The sequence below is a fragment of the Jaculus jaculus genome, chromosome 2 (genome assembly GCF_020740685.1).
Source record: "Jaculus jaculus isolate mJacJac1 chromosome 2, mJacJac1.mat.Y.cur, whole genome shotgun sequence".
NCBI lineage: Eukaryota > Metazoa > Chordata > Mammalia > Rodentia > Dipodidae > Jaculus > Jaculus jaculus.
In genome coordinates, this window is record NC_059103.1 from 141,083,634 (window position 1) to 141,108,530 (window position 24,897).

The window sequence follows — 24,897 nt, forward strand, 5'->3', positions numbered from 1 at the left end:
AGCTCTGTATCTTTTATGGCTCAGGAGCTCATTTCTTTTTGGTGCTGAATTATTCTGTCAGGTGGTACTATAGTTTACTTTCCTCTTTACCTATTGAAGGACATCTTTGTTGTCTCTAAGCTTTTGGTTATTTATGTTTATTTATTTTTGTATGTTTATGTGGGTGAAGTGTGCGGGCATGTGTGTTTGTGCTTATATATGTGTGAGTGTGAAATGTGTGTGCATGAGTATGGAGACTGGGATGCTGAGTGTCTTCTGCTATTGTTTTCCACCTTATTTTATTTTTATTTTTTATTAGAGAGAGAGAGAGAGAATGGGCACACCAGGGTCTCTAGCCACTGCAAATGAACTCCAGATGCATGTGCTACTGTGTGCATCTGGCTTACGTGGGATCTGGGGAATCAAACCTGGTTCCTTAGGGATCAAAGGCAAATGCCGTGACCATTAAGCCATCTCTTCAGCCCTCTACCTTATTTTTGAGACAAGATCTCACTGAATCTGGAACTCACAGATTTGGCTTCATTAGCTAGCTAGCAAACCCCAAGGATCCCATGTCTTGCTTACCCTACTCTGGGATTACAAGTATATTCTGTAGTGTCTGGCATTCATGTGCATTGGGGATGTGAACTCAGGTCTTTATGCTTGTAGGGAAAGCACTTGCGCCACTGAGCCATGTCCTCAGCCCATATTTCCAAGTTTTGGCAATTATGAACAATGCTTTTGAAAATATCCTCATTTATGATTTTTGTGGAAACTCAATCATTGGGGTAAATATAGAAGTAAAATGATTGGATTGTATGCTATGAGTATGCTTACTTTTGTAAGAAACTGCCAACATATTTCCTAAAGCGGCTGCATCATTTTACTTTCCCACCAGCAATGTCTGAGGTTTCCTTGTGTTTCACATTCCCATCCGTTTTGGTGTTGTCAGTGGTCTGGAATCTGGCCATTCTAAAAGATGTGTTTTAGTATTTTTCGGTTTGAATTTGAATTTCCTTAAGGACATGACATTATTTTTGAGGCAAGCCTAACAGACTGGCCTTTTTTTTATGCAAGAGGGGTTGGTGGGGATGGGGGGGGGGTGGAGGGAGACAGAATTGGCTCATCAGGGCCTCCAGCTTCTGCAATTGAACTCCAGATGTGGGCGCCCTTTTGTGCGCATGTGTCACCATGCATCTTGCTTTTGTGGGACCTGGAGAGTTGAACAGGAGTCCTTAGGCTTCACTGGCAAGTGTTAACCATTAAGCCATCTCTCCAGCCCTTTGGTGTGTTTTTATATTTATTTACTTATTTAATTTTATGGACAATATACAATGATCACAATCTCCTCTCACCCCTCCCAAATACTCCTTCCACTGAATCCCTTATTTTCAATTAGTCTTTCTTTTATTTTGAAGTTATTGGTTTTTTCCCTCCTATTATGTAGATCCTATGTAGGTGGTATCAGCAAATGTTGGGTCATGAATATCAAAGCCACTTTGTGTCTGGATGACAGCATTATAAGAAGTCCTTTCCTTTTCACCTTTCTGCAATGCTCTCTGAGCCTTGGAGGGTGTGATAGAGATGTCTCACTTGGTGGTCCACTACCCACTTCTCTCAGCACTATGATGAGTTTTGAGTCTGCGCAGTGTCCCCACGATTGGAAAAAAGCAGCTTTAATATATGGGCACAACCTAAGTATTTAGAGGATAATTGTGTGGGTATGATGCATTTAAGCTATATAACAGTAGTAGTTTGCCCCCTAGGGCTCATGACCTCCCCAGCCACAGGCTTTTGACTTGGTTTTCAGTACTGGTGGGAATTCCCTTCCATAGAGCAGGCCTCAAGTCCAATCAGAGAGCAGTTTGTGTCCCCCATTATAAACATGATATGTTAATAGATGTGTAAAGTGTATTTCTTTTAGTCAACACATATATGTTTTGGTCCTTGTTTTTAATGCACTCTGACAGTCTTTATCTCCTAACTGCTATGGTTTGGTCACTGATGTTTAAATTGATGACTGGGCTGGAGAGATGGCTTAGCAGTTAAGACCACATATTACATAAGGTATATGAATCTGGAATTCATTTGCAGTGGCTACTGGCCCTGGCACACCCATTCTTTCTTTCAAATAAATAAATAATAAAAAAATCTTGAAGTGACTATTGACATATCTGGGGGACAGATAGATTGCGTAGGGGTTTAGCTGCTTGCCTGCAAAGCTTAAGGACCCATATTTGATTCCCTAGGACCCACGTAATCCAGATATACAAGGTGGTGTGTGCATCTAGAGTTTGTTTGCAGTAGCTGGAGCCCTGCTGTGCCCATTCTCTCTCTCTTTCTCTGCCTCTTTCTTTCTCTCAAATAATAAAAAAAGTGATTACTGATGTATTTGGATTAATATGCATCATATTTGTTACTATTTTATTCAATCTCTTATTCTTTATTCTTTTTGTCATTACTTCTCCCTGCCATTTGTAAATTTATTTAATTCTATTTCTATCTTGGCTGTATTAATTATGCTTTTTTAGTTTTTAAAATTTTTATTTATTTGTTTGTAAGGAGACAGAGATAGAGAGAGAGAGAGAGGGAGAGAATGGGTCACCAGGGCCTCCAGCCAGTGCATATGAACTCCAGATGCATGTGTCATTTTGTGCATCTGGCTTTATATGGGTCTTGGGAAACTGAACCTGGGTTATTATGGTTTGCAGGCAAGCTCCTTAACCGCTGATATAGTTGAGGCTGGAGAGATAGCTTAATGGTTAAGGCACTTGCCTGCAAAGCCTAAGGACCAGGTTTGATCTATCATAGGAACCAGCATTTATCCATAGGACTGCAAGCAGCATATCACCAAGTTACTTGAGCATCAGTCCTTACTGGTGCACTGTTTACAAGAGCTGCGTTATGCAACCAGCATAAGTGTCTAACAACAGAGGCATGGATAGAGGACTGGTACACATTCACAATTGTTGTCAACCACAAATGACAACTGAAGTCTTGCCACTTGCAGGAAAATGGATGCAACTAGGCCTAATCATATGAAGCTCATCTCAGAAAAAGAAATATTACGTGTTTTCTCTCATTTGTGATTCCTATATTGTATATAGATACATAAAGTCATGTATGTGTCTGTGACAAGAAAGTAGAAGAAAACTGTCTAGGGCAGCGAAGAGATCAAGGAGGAGGTGGCAGGGCAAGAAAGGGGAAGTAAGGGCACGTGGTGGATGTGCTCAATGTGAAGTGAATACTGGTGTTAAAATGTTCACTTGTCACACAGTGCCTGGACAACGAAAATATATGAGAAAAATTAAAATTTAAAAATCAATTTCATCTAAGTAAAGTCCATGCAAAGCACCTACAAACAAGCAAAAGCAAAGCCAAAGAAGAAAACATTAACAGGGAAAACCATTTTTATTTTATTTTATTTTTTTGAGGTAGAGTCTCACTCTAGCCCAGGCTGACCTGGAATTTACTATGGAGTCTCAGGGTGGCCTTGAACTCTTGGCGATCCTCCTACCTTTGCCTCCCCAGTGCTGGGATTAAAGGCATGCACCACCACTCCTGGCATATTTTCATTTTATAACAAGACAGGGTTCTGTCATGTTTCAAGAACTTGTAGGCTAAGGATGTTGTTACATAGTTTACCTGGCACGTAGAAAACCCTGGATTTGATCCACAGTAACACAGGATTTAATAAATAATTTAAGAACTTCTGGAAGTCAGAAAGTAAAGACCATCTGCTCAGTGGAATAGTAGGGGAGAATGAGGATAGTTCACACAAAAGGAAATACAAACAGGTCTTGCATTGTATAAATAAAATAATAGACCTCATTTACAATAAAAATGCCATGTAAAACTACACTAAGGCATTACTTCTGATCAGTTGGCAAAAATCCCAGTGATAATGCACTATATTTATAAAGAATGGGAAAATAAGAATTCTCATGCTTTCTTTATTAGACTACAATCTCTGCAGAGGGTGAACTGGCCATATTGCAAGTACACTATATACTTTTAGACACAGAAATATCTGTACTGTGAATTTATAAGACATTCTTATTATATCATTATAAATAACTTTGTAATACATTCTCAGAATTTATTATACTTGTATACCTGTAAAATTACATGTACAGAAGTATTGGATTATAGCATTGTTTGTTATAGTACTATATATTGAACATAGTTTAATTTCTGTTGATAGAGTTCATGGCATGACGGTGCAGTAGCAAACTGCAGAGTTATTACAAAGAATGTAAAAATTACCACCACTAAAAAATTTCAAGTTGTATTTTCAAGTGTAAACAGATAGCAGGTGTGGTATGCTATAATCTGTAACAAAAACTAAGTGTTGAAAAAGGATATATGTTTATATTTGCTTGTGTAAATACAAAGAAACTCTAGAAGTTGCACATGCAACTAACGACAGTGAATTACCGTGGTGGAGGTTGAAAGCTGAGTACTTGGATCATAGGAATGGGATGGGCAGTTTTCACCATATGAGCTTTTGCTTTTTAATCATGGCAGTGTTTTGCCTATATAAACAATTAAGTGAAGTAAAAAAGAGAAAAGAAAACATTGAATTAGGTTGACTATTAGTGAAGGATACCATGTAGTTAAACAAAGAGCCTGCCTTTTAAAATATATCTTTCTTTTCTTTCTGTTTGTATTACCTTATCCCAAGAAGTCACAGACTACTGAGACAAATAGTGAGATATAAGCAAAAATTAGAACCGTTTTTTAAAAAGGCAAAGATTTTTTTAGGCTAAGTATTGAAAATGAAATTTGCTAAATTTTTAATTTATTTCTTTAAAGAATAGACAGAGGAAGATAAGGATTATCCATATGAATTACTTATTAGGTGGGTTCATTACTCTTGCAAACCATGCCATGCATTATAAGGTGTACATTGATGCATATGGATTCTGGAGTGTTAGGTCTTATAATGAATTGGTTCCTATATCGTTATGACATACCCTCCTGTGTTTTTAAATATTTTTCATTCTTCTTGTCTGGGATATTAGTACAGTTGTTTCAGCTTTTTCTGTGTGATTTCCTTGTAAACCTTCTGTGTGTTTATGTTTAAAGAAAATTTGGCTAGTCACATAAAGTTGGATTGCTTTTTGTAAAATTTGAAGCTAAATCTATTTCCATTTAGTGTAGCCATTGGTGTTCTTCTGGCTTATGTTATTTCTGATGAGAAATCACCCAACATTTTCATTGCTTCACTGTGAAGAATATGTTTTGTACTCTGTTCTAAAGATTTTTTTTTTCTCAGTATACTTAACTTTCAGCAACTTCAGAATGACTTGCCTCTACATGGCTTTATCTGTACTGTTTGTCTGCATTCATTGAACTTTTTGTATCTGTAAGGTGTTGTTCTTGATGAAATGAGGAAAATAATTTAAAAAAACCCAATATTTTATCAAATATTTTTTCATGTTCTATTCTCTTTCCTTTTCTTCTGGGACTTTAATTATGTATACTTTACTGAAGCTCAGTTCATATTTCCACCATTTTTTTCTCTGTGCTTTAGTTTAATGGTTTATAGTCACCTGTTGTCTTAGTTTGGTGAGGCTCATATTTTCTTTCAAATTTTTATTAACAACTTCCATGATTATAAAAAATATCCCATGGTAATACCCTCCCTCCCATTTTCCCCTTTGAAACTCCATTCTGCATCATATCCCCTCCTCATCTCAATTAGCCTCTCTTTTTTAAGATTCAAAGACAGGGAGGCTTTTAAATAACAGAAGTTTATTTCTCATAGTTCTAGAGGCTGGAAATTCAAGGGCAACGGTTCTGAGGTGATACTTCTAGTTGCCCAGTGAATGAAAAAGCAAGCTGCTCTATGGGACCTCGCCCGTGGGCATAATCCCACTCATGTAGTTCTCCTGAAAGCTCTCCTGCCCATGTAAAACCACTACGAGGGAGACCAAGTGTCAGTATATGGATGTGGGGAAACACAGATATTCAATCTATAGTACCTGTCTTTTTTAAGCTCATTAGTCATTTATTTTTGGCCAGTTTATTACACTATCCAATTAATTTTGAAAAATGTTTTTATTTATTAATTTGCAGGCAGGGAGAAAGTTGAGAGGGAAAGACATGGAGGGGGAGAGAGAAAGAGAATATGAATGAATATGATTGGACACATTAGGTCCTCTTGCTACTGTAAACAACTCCATATGCATACACCACTTCACGCATCTGGCTTTTTTTTTTTTTTTTTAACTGGGAAATAAAACCAGGACCAGCTTTTCAAACAAGTGCCTTTAATTACTAAGCCAATCTCCAATTAATTTTGATTTTATATGCTTTTTTTGTTTTAGGATTTTCATGTTCATTTATATTTATGCCCATAAGTTAGTGCTGCTCTCTCCTTTGGTTAGAGGAGCTTATTTTTATAGTCTCTGAGGACTTGACGGGACTCTTCAAAGCACTGCAGATGGTTTACCACTGAATGTGACATCTATCTCACTCCCGCCAGGCTCAGGGAACATGGCAGAAGAAGGGTAAGAAAGAACGTAAGAGCCAGAGGATGGGAGGGGCGCTCTAGAACGCTGTCTTCTAGTCATGACGTGACTGCGGCATTCATGACCTCACAGCAGTTGTCATTATCCGCACAAAGCCTGCACAGAGTTGGGCCCATCAACACTCTGTCACGGAAGATGGAGGAGGACATGAGGCCCCCATCCGTCCCTGAGGAGTTGCTGGCAGTTAATGGTTGCTGGGGAAGTGGGAGATATTGTCTGCAGTGCTTTTTTTCCTTGTATGTTTGTGAGATGCACTGAGTTTACTTGGCGTTGCCTGCATGAGTTAGGTTGGGGATTTTTTTTTTTTTTAACCAGAGCACATGCAATCTATCAGTGGTTATACCACCAAAGAAGATGTCTCCCGTTCCCCTAGCAACCATTAACTGTCAATAACTCTTCAGGGAGTGATGGGACCTCATGCCTTGCTCATGGTTATTTTGATTGTTTTAAAGTTTTTACTTGCTAAATTTAACATCTGAATTCTGTTTTACTGTGTTATGTTCCTACTAACTGTTTTCCTCTTTGTTATGAATCACATTTTCTTTTACTGTAAGTTAAGTAACCTTTTTCATTGTGCTGTGATTGTAACCAGGTAAGTGACTGACTGACACCTCACAGACAGACATTGGTTGTTGCTTTCCTCTGATGCGGATAGTCAAATTATTGCCAAATTAACTTTTTTTTTTTTTTTTTTTTTGAGGTAGGGTCTCACTGTAGCCCAGGCAGACCTGGAATTCACTATGTAGTCTCAGGGTGGCCTGGCACTCCTGATGATCCTTTTACCTCTGCTTCCCAAGTGCTGGAATCAAAAGTGTGCACCAACAATGCCCGGCTTTGACTTGACATTTTGTAGAAGCTTGGTTGGGCTTTTGTTGTAATTACGTTATTGTTGCTGGAACAAACACCTAACCAGAGCAGCTTATAGGAGGAAATAGTTTATCTCATGCTTACCGTTCCCAGGGGAAGCTTCAGCATGGTGGTCGGAAGAAGCTGGCTCATTTCATCAAGCATCCATAGCAGAAGGAAAGAGAGGTTGAAGCCCAGGCTGACCTTAAGTACACCTTAGGGCTTGACTTAAGATCCTCCTCCAGTTCCACCTCCTCCCATAGAGCTCTGCCTGCTAAAAGCTCCATCGACTGAGGGCTAAATAGGAAACGTAGTTTCAAACACCTGAGGCTGTGGGGACATTCCCAACCACCACAGTTTTGAAGGGGAAAGTCTATTTTGGTTTTGGCCTTCATCCTACGATAAAAATCATTTATTTTAAAATATGATTTTTACTCTACTATGCCATAGCACTTTGTGTGTTTTAGGGGAATTTCAGAGAGACTCGAGCTCTTTCAAGTTGGTGAGACTCACATTCTAAACTTCAATTGGCAGATGTGCTGTGTTCTCGGCAGAAGTTTCTTCCAGCTGTTTTTTTTTCTGTTTCTTGTCTCACTCCATGAATGTACAGCACAAGGACAGCCAAGGACTTGAGGAAAGTCTATGTAGATTTCGGGATTCTCCACTCTGTGGCTCCCTCATTTCCAAATTCCCCTGCATTACTAGGTACTCTGGTAGGCTCAAATCAAAATATTCTGACTTTTTGTCCAGTTAAGATTATAACTACTGCTTCAGCCACCTCTACTTTGTGCCAACTGGATTGTGGAAACCCTTCAGAGGACAAACAGATAGATGTATGACTCATGCAGTGTGATTTGCTTTATTTATTTAAATTTTTTTTTTGTTATTTTTGTTTATTTTTTTGAGAGGGACAGAAAGAGGCAGATAGAGAGGGAGGGAGGGAGAGAGAGTGGGCACGCTAGGGCCTCCAGCCACTGCAAACAGAGAGAGAGAGAGAGAGAGAGAGAGAGAGAGAGAGAGAGAGAGAGAGAGAATAAATGGGCACGCCATTGCCAATGTACATGCCACCTTGTGCATCTGGCTTATGTGGGTCCTGGGGAATCGGACCTGGATCCTTTGGCTTTGCAAGCAAGTGCCTTAACTGCTAAGCCATCTCTCCAAGCCCTAAGTGCCTTCTTTTGAGGGTTGAGTACCCTTCAGTTTCTTCCTCTTTTTGCTTGGCTGTCTGCATTTTTGTAGGTCTTTATTTTTGTTGTTGAGAACTTATCATTAGGAAGGTTTGCCTCATAACAGTATATTCATTATTAGAATAAAAGATCTTTTTTTAATTTCAAAAGAATATGTGAGATATATTATGTTAACCAAGCACCTTGTGTTTCTTTCTTTCTCTCTTTTTTTTAACCATTGTTCCCACAAAACTGAAACAATATTCTATCAATTAGGAACTCATATTCATACCCTCACTTCCCATGAAATTCACCCCAGATAAATAGAATTTTATATAAATTTGCCATGAATTGTAATAGTATTGGGAAAAATTCCTCCATGATGTTACTAGAAATGTGAATGTGTGCATTTGTCAATAGCTCCATCTGTTTTCTTAATTTTTTTTTGTTCATTTTTTATTTATTTATTTGAGAGCGACAGACATAGAGAGAAAGACAGAGGGAGAGAGAGAGAATGGGCGCGCCAGGGCTTCCAGCACTGCAAACGAACTCCAGACACGTGCGCCCCCTTGTGCATCTGGCTAACGTGGGACCTGGGGAACCGAGCCTCAAACCGGGGTCCTTAGGCTTCACAGGCAAGCGCTTAACCGCTAAGCCATCTCTCCAGCCCCCATCTGTTTTCTTTTACATGTATATGTGTGTGTGTGATGTGCATATATGCTTGCATGTGTATCAATGTATATGTGTGTGCATGCATGTGGGGGCCAGAGGTTGATGTAAATCACTCTCCTCAGTCACTTTCTATCTTGCAAGGCCTCTCACTTGAACTCAGGGCTTGCCCATTCTTCCAACTAGTCTACCTAGCTAACTTGTCCTTGGGGTTCCCCTGTCTCTGCCTCCCAATCACTGGGATTACAGGCAGGCTGTCACAACTACTCAGCATTTATGTGGATGCTTAAGGTCTAAGCCCAGATTCTCATGCTTACAAGGAAAGTGCTCTACTGACTGAGCAATCTCTCTAGCTCTTCTCCCCATTTTATTTTAAGAGATACTTACAAAGCACTTAACATGACACAGGTAAGAATTCTATACAGATGGTGTCACAGAAACATGATCTCAGGCAAAGAGAGCATGGAGTTGAGTGACCTCACAGGGTGAACTCTGACTGGATACTCACACAGCTGAAAGGGATGTTTAGCTGTAAATAGGGAAAGTACATCTGTTTACTGTCAAGGTTATAGGTACAAAGTTCAAGTAGTAGGCAACTATAGAACTTAAAGAGAGCACATCTGAAGATTGTTTCTGAAAACTAATTATCAAAGGAGTTTTAGCATTGAAGAGATGAGTGGGCTTATCTGATCTAAAGAAAGGTCAGGGGAAGGAGTTTTGATGATATTGTTGTGTGGATTTAGCAGAGTGCTGCCTGGATAGGCAGGAAGCTGATATGTCAGCTTAAAGAAAACAGAACAGGATGTATAGAAATTAACACACAAGATTAATGAAGAATATCTGTTGCTGGGAACAAGCACCATGCTAGTAAGGCATGTATGGAGTTAAAAGTTCAACTTTAAGCCCTTTTAAACCTTAAAAGTTGAACTTTGAAACACCAACAATTTTATGCATAATTACTCATTTACTCCAACAACCAGCCCCCCTGAGGGCAAGAAGGGTGATTAGGTGCATTTTCCGGACGAGTAAACTGATGCGTAGAGAGAGATGAAGCTGAAAAGTGTGCAGTCCAGGTTAGAAGCAAGACATTCTGGCATTATTATTTACTTATTGATTGACTGATTGAGATGTGATCTGCATTGCCCAGTCTGTTCTTAAACTACTGGGCTCCTGCTTCAGCCTTCCAGGTAGCTAGGTCTATCTGCACATGCCTCTGGGGCTGGCTGAGTTTGTACTCTTAACTAAGTGTTCTCTGCTTCCTCTCCCAGACCTTGCTGCCTATACTAATTATGCTCTGAACATGGACCTGCTAATAGTTATGAAATTCATAGGTTCTTCAATAGTATCCATCCCACTGGTTTATAAGCCACTTCATGGAAGGAACTAAATATTCTCTCTTTTGCTAGATACTCAGAACAGGCTCAAACACCACTGCCCCTTGACAATAAATCCTAACACAGAATTAATTGTTCTTCCATGCCTTATTTTCACAGTGCTTATTTCTTCTGCCCTGCATTGCAACTAGTAGTGTATAGGTTTGATATTCCCATTAGGGCATAAGGACATTGAGGATAGTTACCATGTAATTTCCATTATTGTAGGCAATTTCCCTACTCTGGCACCTAACCCATACTGAATATAATAGATCATGGCATTAAAAAAACTGTTATGGTGAAAACATATTTCCATTTGCAATTTTTTTATTTTTATTCTTTTTGGATTTGCAACCTTTGTGTCATGAGTTTTTTTTTTTTTCTTATTTTCAGTCATGTTCTGAGCACCTCCTATGTGCCAAGTACAGTTCCTTCTGCTTAGTGTGTAGCAATGAATAAAACAAAGTGTATCTTTTTAGTAGGCACTTTTAAGTTGTTTGAAGGCAAGGGCAGTTAACTTAAATGAACTATCATATGGTCAATATTGTGAAGAAAAATATTAAGTTAAAGGAATGCCATGAAGTGAGTAGAGACCTGACTATTATGAGACATCTTGTAAAATATCATGGTTATAGCAAAGTTTCACCTGGGTTGAGCAGTGAAGAGATAGGCTTTCACATTGGGAGAAACAGCAAGGGGCACACTGGAATTTGGGGAGAAGTAAGATGGAAAGCATGTGGTGGCAGCATGTGTGAGAGACAGGCCATGGAGACTTTCAAGATATGCTAAGGATTTGGGGTTTTATTCTAAGTGATGGAATCATCAGGAGATTCATTTGTATAGAGAATGGGTTATATGGGGAACAGAAGTAGAATCTGAACGACCAATTATGAGGCTAGAGAAATACTACAGGTGAGGATTTTACTGCTTAACCTAGGAGGGTTGCACCACAAAGTGGTATGAGGTGTTTAGGATCCGGATGTATGAGATCTTAGAACTAGGCAGGAACTTTTACAAGATATGAAATTTCCCATGGTTTTACATACCTATCTTATTTTATGCGTAAGGAAGCTGAGGGTAGCTAAGGATTTCTGGTAGGCCTTGGGATAGAGCTTTGGTTGCCTTGCTACTAGCCTCAGGTTTCTTCTAAATAAGCATCAAATTTTTCGTTATTAATTTTATCTGTGATGATAGCTGATATTTGTTTAAAAGTTCTTCTAGGCCTGGAGAGATGGCTTAGCTGTTAAATGCTTGCCTATGAAGCCTAAGGACCCCGGTTCAAGGCTCCATTCCCCAGGAGCCACGTTAGCCAGATGCACAAGGGGGAACATGTGTCTGGAGTTCGTTTGCAGCAGTTGAAGGCCCTGGCACGCCTATTCTCTCTCTCTCTCTCTATCTGCTTCTTTCTTTCTCTGTTTGTCACTCTCAAATAAACTAAAATAAACAACAAAAAAAAGTTCTTCTAGGAGAAGAAAATGAGCAGGAGTGTTTTAAGTGCCTTTAAAGTTTAATAAATTTTCTAGTATGATAATGTTTGAAGAGACTAGCTCCTTGAGGAACTGAGTAATTATTTGACAAATTAGATTAAAAGGAAATTCCCCTCTTCACCCTTTGTGTCCTCATAAGGCAGTGTGTGTGTGTGTGTTGCAGTTAAGATAATTGCAGGAACAGAAAAATCAGTTTGTCTTTTGGAGAGTACTGGTGAAGACTAGAAATCATAAGATCTGGTCTTGGACCCTACTTTTGGTATAAGTTTCAGTGAATTATTTCACCTTTTTCAGCCTTAGTGTTCTCATCGGTGAGAGGAGACCCAGGTATTTTAAAATTTTTGTAAAGATGAAATGTGATCATGCATGCATAGACCTCCTTATGCAACCAACACATCAAATATACATCACAAGGGCTTCAGAGACAGCTTAGTGGTTAAGTGCTTCCCTGTGAAGCATAAGGACCCTGGTTCAAGGCTTGATTCCCCAAGCCCTATGTTAGCCAGATGCACAAGAGGGCACATGCATCTGGAGTTCATTTGCAGTGGCTGGAAGCTCTGACACGCCCGTTCTCTCTGCCTCTTTCTCTCTCTATTGCTCTCAAGTAAATAAATAAAAATAAACAAAAATTAAAAATACATGTACTTCACAAGCTAATGAAATCTGACTCTCAATGCAACTACCACAATATAGTTATAAAACATGCACCAGAGCAAGTTTGTTATAGATTGCTGCTTTCAATATTTAAATTGAATCTATTAAATTTTGTACAAATAGACATGTAAAAGAATATGTAATGGTAGAGAGGTTGACCAATAGGTGCTAAGTGGGCTGAAGAGATGGCTTAGCAATTAAGGTGCTTTCCTGGGAAGCCCAAGGACCCAGGTTTGATTCCCCAGTATCCATGTAAGCCAGATGCACAAGGAAGCACATGCATCTGGAGTTTGTCTGCAGTGGCTGGAGGCCCTGGTGTACCCACTCTCTCTTTCTCTCTTCCTCTCTCTGCCTCTTTTTTTTTCTCTCTCAAATAAATAACTAAACAAAAATTTACTGCTCTCTTAAAAGTAAGTAGGTACTAAGTTATAATAAGAGAAGAGTATGTTGATCTGTTAGGCTATTACACAGTAGAATGACTACAGATAACAGTTATGTATGTATATTTGAAAAAGCTAGAAGGATTTTGAATTTTAAATTAATTTTGTTTATTTATTTTCAACATGGGGGAGAGAGAGAGAGAGAGCGAGGGAGAATGATAATGAGAATAGGTGTGCCTAGGCCTAGTACCACTGCAAATGAACTCTAGACACATGTGCTGCTATGTGCATCTGGCTTTATGTGGATCCTGGGGCATTGAACCCAGGTCTTTAGCATTTTAACATTTTTATTATAAGGAAATTATAAATGTGTATATATATATATATATATATATATATATATATATGTATGTATATGTATATATATATATATATATATATATATATATATATATATATATATATAGTTTAAAGTGACAAGTGACAAACACTTTTTTAAAAACTCTAAAAGCTGGGCATGGAGCCTATAATTCCAGCATTTGGGAGGCAGAGGTAGGAGGATCGGATCGCCTTGAGTTTGAGGCCACCCTGAGACGACATAGTGAATTACAGGTCAGCCTGGGCCAGAGTGAGACCCTACCTTGAAAAACCAAAAGGAAAAAAAAAAAAAAAAAACTCTAAAAGAATCATCAAATCACTGACAGCACAGCAGTAGTTTCCAGTATGGGCAGACAAGGGAGGAACACAGAAAACAGAGGACATATATGATAAAAGTGTTCATATATATATATATATATATACAATTTAAAGGAAGTTGAATTTATAACAAATACATGTCTGAATGTAAATATTCATGCTACTTTACAGGTATTGGTTGGCTTTGAAAAAGGGGTACCATGTGGCTTTCAAATGTAGCAGGAAAACTTCTAACTGCATGGGGGAAAAAACTGAGCCTCACAAAGAAGCCATAGACAGCGCGACTGACCTGAGCATGCTCAGGCTATTTGAGACCTACCTAGAAGGCTGTCCGCAGCTGGTTCTTCAGCTCTACGTCTTCCTGGAGCATGGTGAAGTGAGCTTCAGGCAGTGTAAGTCTTTCCTCACATCCTTGGCTACATGGATGCCACTGAGATCTTACAAAAAACTATATGACCTTCTGGTGCGTTATGGAATCTTCCCTTTTAGTCTCTAAGAAAATATTTTCATTTTTAAAAAGGAAAGTTCAATAACAAGCTCCAAATATCAAAAATTATATAAAGAGGGCTGGAGAGATGGCTTAGTGGTTAAGCACTTGCCTGTGAAGCCGAAGGACCCCAGTTCAAGGTTCGATTCCCCAGGACCCACGTAAGCCAGATGCACAAGGGGGTGCACGCATCTGGAGTTCGTTTGCAGTGGCTGGAGGTCCTGGCACACCCATTCTCTCTCTCTCTCTTTCTGCCTGTCACCTCAGATAAGTAATGTTTTTTTTTTTTTAATTATATAAAGATATAGCCTCCTTCTCTGTGTTTCTCCCTTGTCTGCCCTTCCTGGAAACTACTGCTGTCAGTGATTTGATGGTTCTTTCAGAAAGTTTTTAAAAAGGGTTTGCCAATCGTTCTCTTTTCTTTTAGAAAAGCAAGATAAAAACTGACTCTATGTTTTTCATCCATCAGTGTATCTTGGAGGTCTATCTATACCAATACAGAATTAGTTCCTCATTTTTGTACTTCTGCATACTATTTGGAGATTATAGATGTATCACAATTTACTTAACAAGCCATGTTAATTTAGGATGTTTGAAAACATTTTTCTATTGAATGATGCTTCAAATACTTTTTTTGCATCTTATGTCATAGCTCTGTCATTTTCATAGTTTTTTTAAAATAAGAATTCAAGGTAAGTTAATTAAAAATAGGACATGATGAGAAACAATCTATTTGTCTAACAAGAGAGAAACTGGTAAATAAGATGCCACAGACTGTTAAAATTTAGCATCATGTCACTCTTAAAGTATTTCCAAAGAAGTTTTAATGACGCATGAAAACAATTATGAAATTAAATTTAAGAAAAATGTGGTTTGTAAGGTTTTCCATCAGCATACTTTTAAGGATATTAAAAAAAACGACAATATAGAAATATGTCTGGACAGAAGTATACCAAAAAGTTCAGTGTGGCTGCTTGTGGGGTAGTGGGATTTTGAAATATTTGTCCTTTTTCATGTTTAGGTTTGGATTTCAGTAGGTATAAATTATTTGACAATCACAAAATTATAAACTACACAACTGTAAAAATGTTACATAAAGAAAGATTTAGAAGACTTAACATATTCATTCCCATTCCTTATGAAGTAAAGAAGAATGAAGAAATAGAATCAATATTTGAGGACAAAAATATCGCAGAGTAGACTAGTTAATTAGAAATACTAATAAGAGGGCTGGAGAGATGGTTTAGCAGTTAAGTGCTTGCCTGTGAAGCCTAAGGACCCTGGTTGGAGGCTCGATTCCTCAGGACCCACTTAAGCCAGATGCACAAGGTGGTGCATGCATCCGGAGTTCGTTTGCAGTGGTTGGAGGCCCTAGCATGCCCATTCTCTTTCTCTCCGCCTCTTTGTCTGTCTGTCTGTTACTCTCAACTAAATAAAAATAAACAAACAAACAAAAAAGAAATGCCAATAAGAGGGCTAGGTAGGGCTGGAGAGATGGCTTAGCGGTTAAACGCTTGCCTGTGAAGCCTAAGGACCCTGGTTCGAGGCTCGGTTCCCCAGGTCCCACGTTAGCCAGATGCACAAGGGGGCGCACGCATCTGGAGTTCGTTTGCAGAGGCTGGAAGCCCTGGCGCGCCCATTCTCTCTCTCTCCCTCAATCTGTCCTTCTCTCTGTGTCTGTCACTCTCAAATAAATAAATAAATAAAAATTAAAAAAAAAAAAAGAGGGCTAGGTAGATGGCTCAGTTGGTGAGAGTGCTTGCTGCGTGATCACGAGGACCTGGATTTTCCCCTAAGCATCCATGTAAAGGGCTCAGGCTGGCTATGCATGCTTGTAACCCAAATGCAGAGGAAGTGGAAAGCGGAGGAGCCCTGGGCCATCCTGGTCATTCATTCTTCAGTCAGTACCACATGAGTGATCATGCCAGGTTCTTGTGTCTAATAAGGATGAAGCATAGCACCTAAGGAACACAGTTATAGCAGTCTCTGGATGCTGATGTTGAGGATCAGAAACCTCTTTTAGCTTTCTTCTTTCAGGCATTTTCCTTTGAAAAGAACTTGCATTCTTTCTGTCTTGAGCTTTAAATGGGTTGGGAGCACCCATCTTTCCTAATATTCCATAGATTTCCCTTTAAGTGGGGTAATTTATTTAACAATTATGGTCAAAGTGACTGCACTATCTTTGCCTGGAATTGTAAACTTGCTTACATTTCTTTTCTTTCTAAACTTCACATTTTTAAATATTATTCTTCCCTGCATTTTGGTCTGTTTGAGTGTAGATCTGAATCAGAGTATGTAAGAGGCACCATACACAGACACAATTCTGCCTTAAAATTTCCTACAGTAAATACATTAGTCCATTACTTTTAAATTCAGCTTCACTCACATTCTTTCTCCTTCCTTCCTTCCTTCCTTCCTTCCTTCCTTCCTTCCTTCCTTCCTTCCTTCCTTCCTTCCTTCCTTCCTTCCTTCCTTCTTTCCTTTCTGAGAGAGAAAGGGAGAAAGGCAGAAAGAGAGAAAATGAACATACCAGGGCCTCTAATCATTGAAAACAAACTTCAGGCACATGTACCACCTTGTGCATCTGGCTTACATTTACTGGAGAATCAAACCTGGGTCCTTAGGCTTTGTAGGAAAGTGCGTTAACTACTAGGCTACCTCTCCAGCTCTTTACTCAAAATTCTTTTTTTTTTTTTTTTGTTTTTCGAGGTAGGGTCTCACTCTGGTCCAGGCTGACCTGGAATTAACTCTGTCATCTCAGGGTGGCCTTGAACTCATGGCAATCCTCCTACCTCTGCCTCCCGAGTGCTGGGATTAAAGGCGTGCGCCACCACGCCCGGCTTTCAAAATTCTTGATATCAGCAGAATATAGCCAATTTCTTTGTCAAACTATCACATGACCTGTCTGTAGCCCAGTTACTGATAGAGTCCTTATTCCCCTCTGAAACTCTCTAAGTTGAGCTCTCACAATTTGTGTTTTTAGTCTTCCAAACTCCCATCAGAATGGCCCCTTAAGCTCTGCTTATAGAATTGTAAGGCTTCTCCAGTCTTATGGTCCAAACTCTTGGTCAGTTCCAAAAGCCTAGGAACCAGACAGTCAAGTTTATGGTAGCAATTGTCCAATTTCTCAGTATCAGTTTTCTGTAACAGTTACTTTCTTGTTTCTGGGACCAAATACCTGACCAGAAGCAGCTTAGGGCTCATCATGAAGGAAAAGGACGGGAAGGATGGAGAAGGAGGTCTGTGTCACATTGGCACACTGGCAGATAGACAACAGAGAGAGAATAGAAGGTAGGGACAGATTCAATCTCAAGGTCTTACCTCCATAACACAGTTTTTCCTCCAAGGCTCCTCCTCCTTCCATGACCTTCCAGAACAATGCTACCAACTGTCGATTAAGTTTACAAACATATAAGCCTATTTAGTGACTATTGGGGAGTTTTATATTTTTTGCAAGGTGATGGCATTTAGTGTCAGGTCAGAAGGAAATTAATGATCTATTTAACTGGACAAAAACAGTTTAGGGCAAATGAAATATGTAAGCAAAGGCATAGTTTGCTAAAAAGGAGGAGTTTATTTTGGGTAGAATGGAATGTACAGGTCAGGGTAGTAGTAAGTTAAAAGCAAGTAGTTAAGTAGGAAATGGCTAATAATTCAAAACTAACTGTCAAATGGATGAAGGCAGGTTATTGTGACCTAATGTTAGAAATCAACACCATGTTTATGGAATAATCATGTCAAAAGCAGCATAGTCATTCATAGGCATCTGTGGCGACTGGTCCCAGGATCTTCATAGATACCAAAATCTATAGAGGCTCAGCTTCTGTAGAAAATGACATTGTACATCCTCCTGTATACTTTAAATCTTTCTTATATTCCTTCTAATACCCAGTGTAATATAAATTAAGTGAGATAGTTCAGTGCTGGCTTTGCATGAAGACCTGAGCTCAGTCTGCAGAACCCATGTGGTAAAAGTGCTGAGAGTGATGGCACACATTTGTAATCTCAGCACTGGGGAGGTGGGGACACAGGGATCTCTATGGTTCACTAGCTAGTGAGTGTGGCTCCACTGGGGAGCTCCATACTAATGAGAGACTATGTCTCAAAGGAGGAAGCTGACATTCCTGACACTGACACCTTAGGCTGTGTCTTGCATCCACATACATGTGCTCCTGCAAATACACATGTACTTGCACAAACAAACATGTACAAACACACGAATGCACATGAAGAATGTGAATGCTGTGTAATAATATATTGAGTTGTTAAGGAATAGTGATGAAAAGTATGTGTTCAGTAAAAATGCACATTTTTCTTTTTAAACAGTATATCAGTATTTAACTGTTGTAGTTACCTTGATATTGCTGGGATAAAGCATCTGACCAAAAGCTACTTATGGGAGGAAAGTATGTATTTGGCTTACAGTCTCAAGGGGAAGCTCCATGGTGGCAGGGGAATACGTGGCATGAGCAGAGACTGGACATCACCTCTGTCACGGCAGGTGGAAAACAAGCAGGAAAGTGAGTTGAACTGACATTGGCAAGCTAGGGCTAATCAACCTCCAGATTCACCCCCAGCAATACACCTCCTCCAGCAAGGCTTCATCTCCCAAACTGTCATCAGCTCAGAACCAAGCATTCACTACACATGGCTTTATAGAGGGCAACCGATTCATTAACCTAATCTAGCCTAGAACTCGAGATCCTCTTGTCTCAGCCTCCTGAGTGCTGGGGCTGAAGAGGCCAACACATCTGGCACATTTCTTCAATGTTTTCAGCCAGGTTGAATCCACAGATGCAGAACTGTGGTGGTTTGAATAGCTGGTCTCCAGTGTATTCACTGTTTTGTTAGTTTGTAGTTTGTATCTGCAGCCACCAGGCTGGAGGCAGTGTCACTGAGCAGATCTTAAGGTGTGATGGTGGCTTTGAGATTTCAATCTAAAAAAATGCAAAGTGTGCCTAGTGGGAGTTCCTGAAGTGTGCTGTGCTGTGTGGCTTTTGGCTTGTGCTTCTGTCTCTCTGCTTAGACCTGTGAAGGCAGGCCAGCTTCTTCTGCCATTATGGAACTGCCCCTGGATCTGTAAGCGTCAATAAATCCCTTCCTCCATACCTGTGCCTGGTCTGAAAGTTCATCTCAGGGAACCTGAAGCTGTCTGCTACAAGAACCAATGGACATTGAGTGTTGAGTGATTGTCAGGTGTCAAAATTAGGCAAATACCAGAGAGCCTTGGCTAATTCTAATGATTTCAGGAAACCCTGTAAACCTGTCTCCTTACACCTAAGCTAAATGTAGTCTCAACAAAGTTTTCCTCAGCCGGATTCCCCAAACACCTTCTAAGACACCAACATAGCAAGGAAAAATGTGAGATAGCTTATGTAGGGGTAGAAGGACACAAGGTATCTAATCACCCTTTTCTTTTCCCTTAAATTTTATAAAAATTTATGGTGAGGTGAAAACATTATTAGTGCTTTGTGAAGACTAGGACGCAACTGGGCAAGTGACAGTCCTTGAAAGTTAAGTTTCTCTACCTCTGTAATAATTCTCTGCTTAGGGAACAGTGTTGAGTACCTTTGAACTTTTGATATGTTGCATATTGTGATTTCTAGGTAAGCCAAAGGACAAAATCCAAGTAGGTCACAGAAGGATAAGTGCTGTTAAACTGAAAAGGTGAACAAAAATGGCTCATACCAAGCATTTTATTGTATCCCTTCAGATAAACAAAGATAAAGGTAAAATTCTAGAATATTTGAGAGAGAAAAAATTATGTAGTAAAGATAAATTCAATGGCATTGAAATCTGGACTATAACAGTTGAAATTGGGACACAATTGAAAGTTCAGTAGAAAACTATTTCTCCTTCCTTCCTCCCTGTTTCTGACCCCCATTCTTCTTCTTCTCCTCCTCCTTCTTTTTTTCACCATATAGTCTCAGGGTGGCCTTGAACTTGCATTGATCCTCCTACCTTTTCCTCCCGAGTGATGGGATTAAAGGCATGTGCTACCATGTCTAGCCCCTTCCTTTCTTTTCTCCTCCCTTCCTTCCTTCCTTCCTTCCTCCTTTGTGAAATAAAATGTCTCATATTATAGTCTGGCTAGATTGGAACAAACTATAACATGGCTCAGCTTTGGCTCAAATTTGTGGCAATCATCCTGCCTCAGTCTCCTAAGTGCTGGGATTATAGATGTAAACCACTACCCCGAACACCAATTTTTTTAACTTTTAGCAAAACCGTGCATCAAATATGACATTACATGTTTGTGTACGTGACATTCGTGATCTTAAAAGATTTAACTTCTCTGCAACTTTCCTCAGGAAGACTTACAGATGCTTAAACAAAAACATGAGAGCAATGCACGAAAAAGACATGAGTACTAAGAAACAGGAAGTCAATATAGAGAAAAGGTGAAGCAAAGTTATTGGAAGACAGTAAACAAACCTAGAGAGCCACCAGCCTTGATCAGGCAGTTAAAAAAAAAAGTGTGAATGTGTGTGTGTGTGTGTGAGAGAGAGAGAGGGAGAGGGAGAGGGAGAGAAATATACACATACAAGTTTTCTTACTTGATAAATGGTTAAGTCACAGGCTCAGGAAAAACTAAGACAACTTAAAAAAAAATTTTAATTGACAACTTCCATAAATATAACCAATGCACCATGATCATAATGCCCTCCCACAACCCTCCCTTTTCCCTTTCTCAAATCTTCCCTTCATTATTATTCTTATTTTCAACTAGCCTCTCTTTTATTTTGATGTCATTTCCTCCTCCTTATTATGCAGGTCTTGTATAAGTAGTGTCAGCCACTGTGAGGTTATGAATATCAAGGCTGCTTTGTGTCTAGAAGACAGTATTATAAGCACCCCCTCTCTTTTTTTTTTTTGGCTCTTAAATTCTTTTCCACCACCCTAAGCCTTGGAAGGTGTGATAGTGATGTCTCATTTAGTGCTGAACAGTCACTACTTGGTACTTGGGTGAGTTTTGGGTCACCTTTGGGGTCACCACTATCTGAAAAGAGAAGCTTCTGTATGTCAAGTATGAAGCTGGTGGCAGTTCTTAACTACAAGAGAAATTAAATGTTTAAAAAAGAGAGGAAGGCTGGAGAGATGGGTCAGCTGTTAAGACACTTCTTGCCTTCAAAACATAACAAACCGAGTTCAATTCCCCAGTACCCACATAAAGCTAGTTGCACAAGGGCATCTGGAGTTCGTTTGTAGTTGCTAGAGACCCTGGAATGCTCACTCTCTCTCTTCATGCAAATATGTAAATAAAATATTTTAAAAAAATAAAAGGAGAGGAAATACAATTAATGTGTGGTAAAACAAAACAAAACTCCTTGTGCTTATATAGTTGTAATAAAGTGAACATTAAGTATTAATTTTTACCATATATTGTGATACTGCTCTTTAGGGCAGTCAGAGAGAGAGAGAAAAATGGTAGGAGGCTATGCTGATTTTTCCTCTTTCCAAGAAGGAAATCAATAAATGGAATCTAATCCAGATAGATGATAAGCATAGTGTGCATTCATGTAGAAATACAATGAAGCATGCCATAGGGACAGTGAGAAGACTTGACAATGATTTCTTCAGGCCATAACTATTGAGAGTTACAGGGGCGGGTTGAGAAAGCTACTGCTGGTTTTCTTCAAGGCTTATAAAACTGTTTGACTATAAAAACTATGTAAATCTATTAGTTTGGTGGAAATTAAAACTAGGGAGTGGTAGCATAAACCTGTAATCTCAACATTCTGGAAGCTGAGGCGGGAGTATTGCTGTGAGTTCCAGGTCAACCCAAGCCACATAGTGGAATCCTGTCTCAAAAACATAAAAGAACAAAGCAAAACAAAATTAAAACAACCCCAAATATATATACATATTGCTATTACTATAAGTGCTAACATTACCATTCCTAAAACAATGTACCTTTATTTTTTGTTTTGTAGATGCAGCCATCATGGTGTCTTGCTGTGCTATTTCTTGGTCCACGGTTGATTATCACATTGCTTTAAGAAAATCTTTGCCTTATAAAAGTCTCCTCACTGGACTCTGTCCCAAAGTCACCTATCTCTTTTACAAATTGTTCACCTTGTTGTCTTGGATGCTGAGCATTGTTCTCCTGCTGTTTGTCAGTGTTCCGCTTGCTTTACTTCTGCTGTCAGCTATCTGGCTGATGGGTTTGACATGGGCATTTAAAAAGCAAACTCAGTTTTGTAATTCCACATGTATGGAATTCTTATATAGGATTGTTGTTGGGTTCATTCTTACCTTTACATTTTTTAATGTTAAGGGACAGAATACTAAGTGTCCCATGTCTTGTTATTACATTGTAAGGGTACTGGGCACTTTGGGGATACTGATTGTGTTCTGGGCCAACCCACTCTCTTTGTTTAATGCAGACTATTTTATCCCGATCAGTGTCACTATCCTTCTCACTCTTCTCCTGGGAATTATTTTTCTTTCTGTTTATTATGGTAGTTTCCACCCAAATAGAAAAACAGAAGCAAAATGGGATGAACCTGATGGAGAATCAGTTCAAAGAGATTGTAGAATGAGTTATTTTCTGATGGATTAAGTTATTAATTTATGAAGCATGCTTTCTTTTGGTTTCACTGGGGAGTAAAGAATATGTATGTTCTATGTGAGTGCTCTTGCTTTATTTGCCATCTTTAACTTAAAATCTGTTCTAGCACATTAACTGTGACTGCAAACTGAATATAGTAAAATTTTATTATTTAAATTCCTTCCCATGCTGGGGGAGGGGTCTGGGTATTGAACCCAGGCCTTGTGCGTGCTAGGTGATTGCTCTCCTATTGAGCAATACCCTCAGCAATCTCATTTGCTTTGAAGATGTTGAGTATAGGGAGGGTACTTGCTCTCTGTTTGGTTGAGCTGCCACACTGAGCCTGAAAGGGATTTGCATCACAGCAGGCACTGAGTGTCCCACCAGCCATTGCTTCCCTTTCCTAGTACTGCCTGCAGCAGCCCAGCACAGGGAGACAGAGAGTTGAATGCCTCACTCTCATCTCCTTGGGAGTCTTCCTTCAGTGCATGCACTTTCACTTGGAAAGAGGTGGAATGAGGAAAAGGGAAAGGAGGGAAAGAAGAAGGAAAAATGTTAATGTAGATCTACTATGCTCCTATTCCTACTAAGCTCTTATGAACTTCCCAATGCAGTAAATCCAAAGGAGAATTTGATAAGACTAAAACTTTCATCACTAATTGATTTTATAGCCTTTCTGAAACAATATTCTTGATACAATTTACATTAATTATAAACAATTCTTCCCTCTGCCCTTGACAACCACAATCCTATTCTCAAGGTTCATCCATGTTCTATCATGTGCAAGATTATTATTTTTTTTTCCAAGGTAACATCTCACTCTAGCCAAGGCTGACCAGGAATTTACTATTTAGTCTCAGGGTGGCCTCCAACTCATAGCAATCCTCTTACCTCTGCCTCCAGAGGGCTGGGATCAATGGCATGAGCCACCATGTCCAGCCTTAATTTTCTTTTTTTTTTAAGGTTGGGTAATAGTCCACATTTTCTCCATTTATCCATCAATGGATATTTGGTCTATTTTTGCCTTTTGGCTATTCTGAAAAACACAGTAAAGAACATGGGCTTGTGGATATTTCTTTAGGACTCTGCTTTAATTTTTGATATGTACTTAAAATATAATTGTTGTATCATCTCATAATCATATTTTTAATCTTTTAAGGAGCATTCATAATGGTTCCCCAAAAGGAAGCATCATCTTATGATCTCCCCCATGGTGTACCAAGGTCTTGTATGTATCACTGTGACTCATGCTTAATAGAAACAACTCAAGGAAAGACTTAGGGTGGTCCATGGATTCAGAGGGGTTCCAGTCCTGTCCCTCCAGCTGGGCTGGTCATAGACCGGCAAACATCCTGTGCTGAACTACCAGCTCTTCAGGGCAACTGTTTCACAGTTCTGGTATATCCAAACCATCTTTGGGTCTACACTGCAAAACACTGTCTTCACAGCTCCATACGATGGCCTTATTTGGCCTGCAATGCATGGATGTATCCCTGCTTCCATTGTCACATCTGGGACCCCTTCATTTTCACACAATGGCCTCCCTGGGCCTCTACATAGGCACCTCCTCTTAACTTACACTGCTGCTCACGCAGTGCCTGGAACCATGTGTACTTCATGACCCACTTCCCTGCAGATTTCATGCTTTCAAAGCCATTGCCAGGTAAGTGGTAAGCCAAATTTGTAAATCCAGGGGAGGTAAACCTTGACTTTGAAGAGCAGCAAACTTCTTCAGAATTCTTCCTGTAAGTAATCTCTTTTCAAAAGAATTTGCAGTCTTACTCATGGAGCCTTTCTTAGGTGGAGGTCACCCTCAGTCATCTTTTCCATTGTTTCAATGCAAAACAGTTGGCCCACCCTTAACTGTTTAATAACTGAAGATTTAGGGACCTAAACCTACTTTCTGTGCCGGTAACTTTAAACTTGCCTGAAATTTTCCTGTGATTAAACCATACATCTTTCTTTTTTTTTTAAGTTTTTTTTTAAAATTTTTATTAACATTTTCCATGATTATAAAATATATCCCATGGTAATTCCCTCCCTCCCCACCCCCACACTTTCCCATTTGAAATT

The 24,897-nt window shown here is 39.3% G+C and overlaps 1 protein-coding gene across 1 annotated transcript in view; it reads left to right on the forward strand.

The window, feature by feature from the left end:
• Xkr9 (XK related 9) overlaps nucleotides 1-22,836 on the forward strand; it is a 35,641-nt gene extending 12,805 nt beyond the window's left edge. Inside the window, exons 2-3 of the mRNA XM_012947730.2 lie at nucleotides 13,958-14,178; nucleotides 22,208-22,836. Coding sequence (XP_012803184.2) covers nucleotides 13,958-14,178; nucleotides 22,208-22,836 — 850 coding nt within the window. The remainder of the gene's footprint in view (nucleotides 1-13,957; nucleotides 14,179-22,207) is intronic.
• Nucleotides 22,837-24,897: the final 2,061 nt, after the last annotated feature.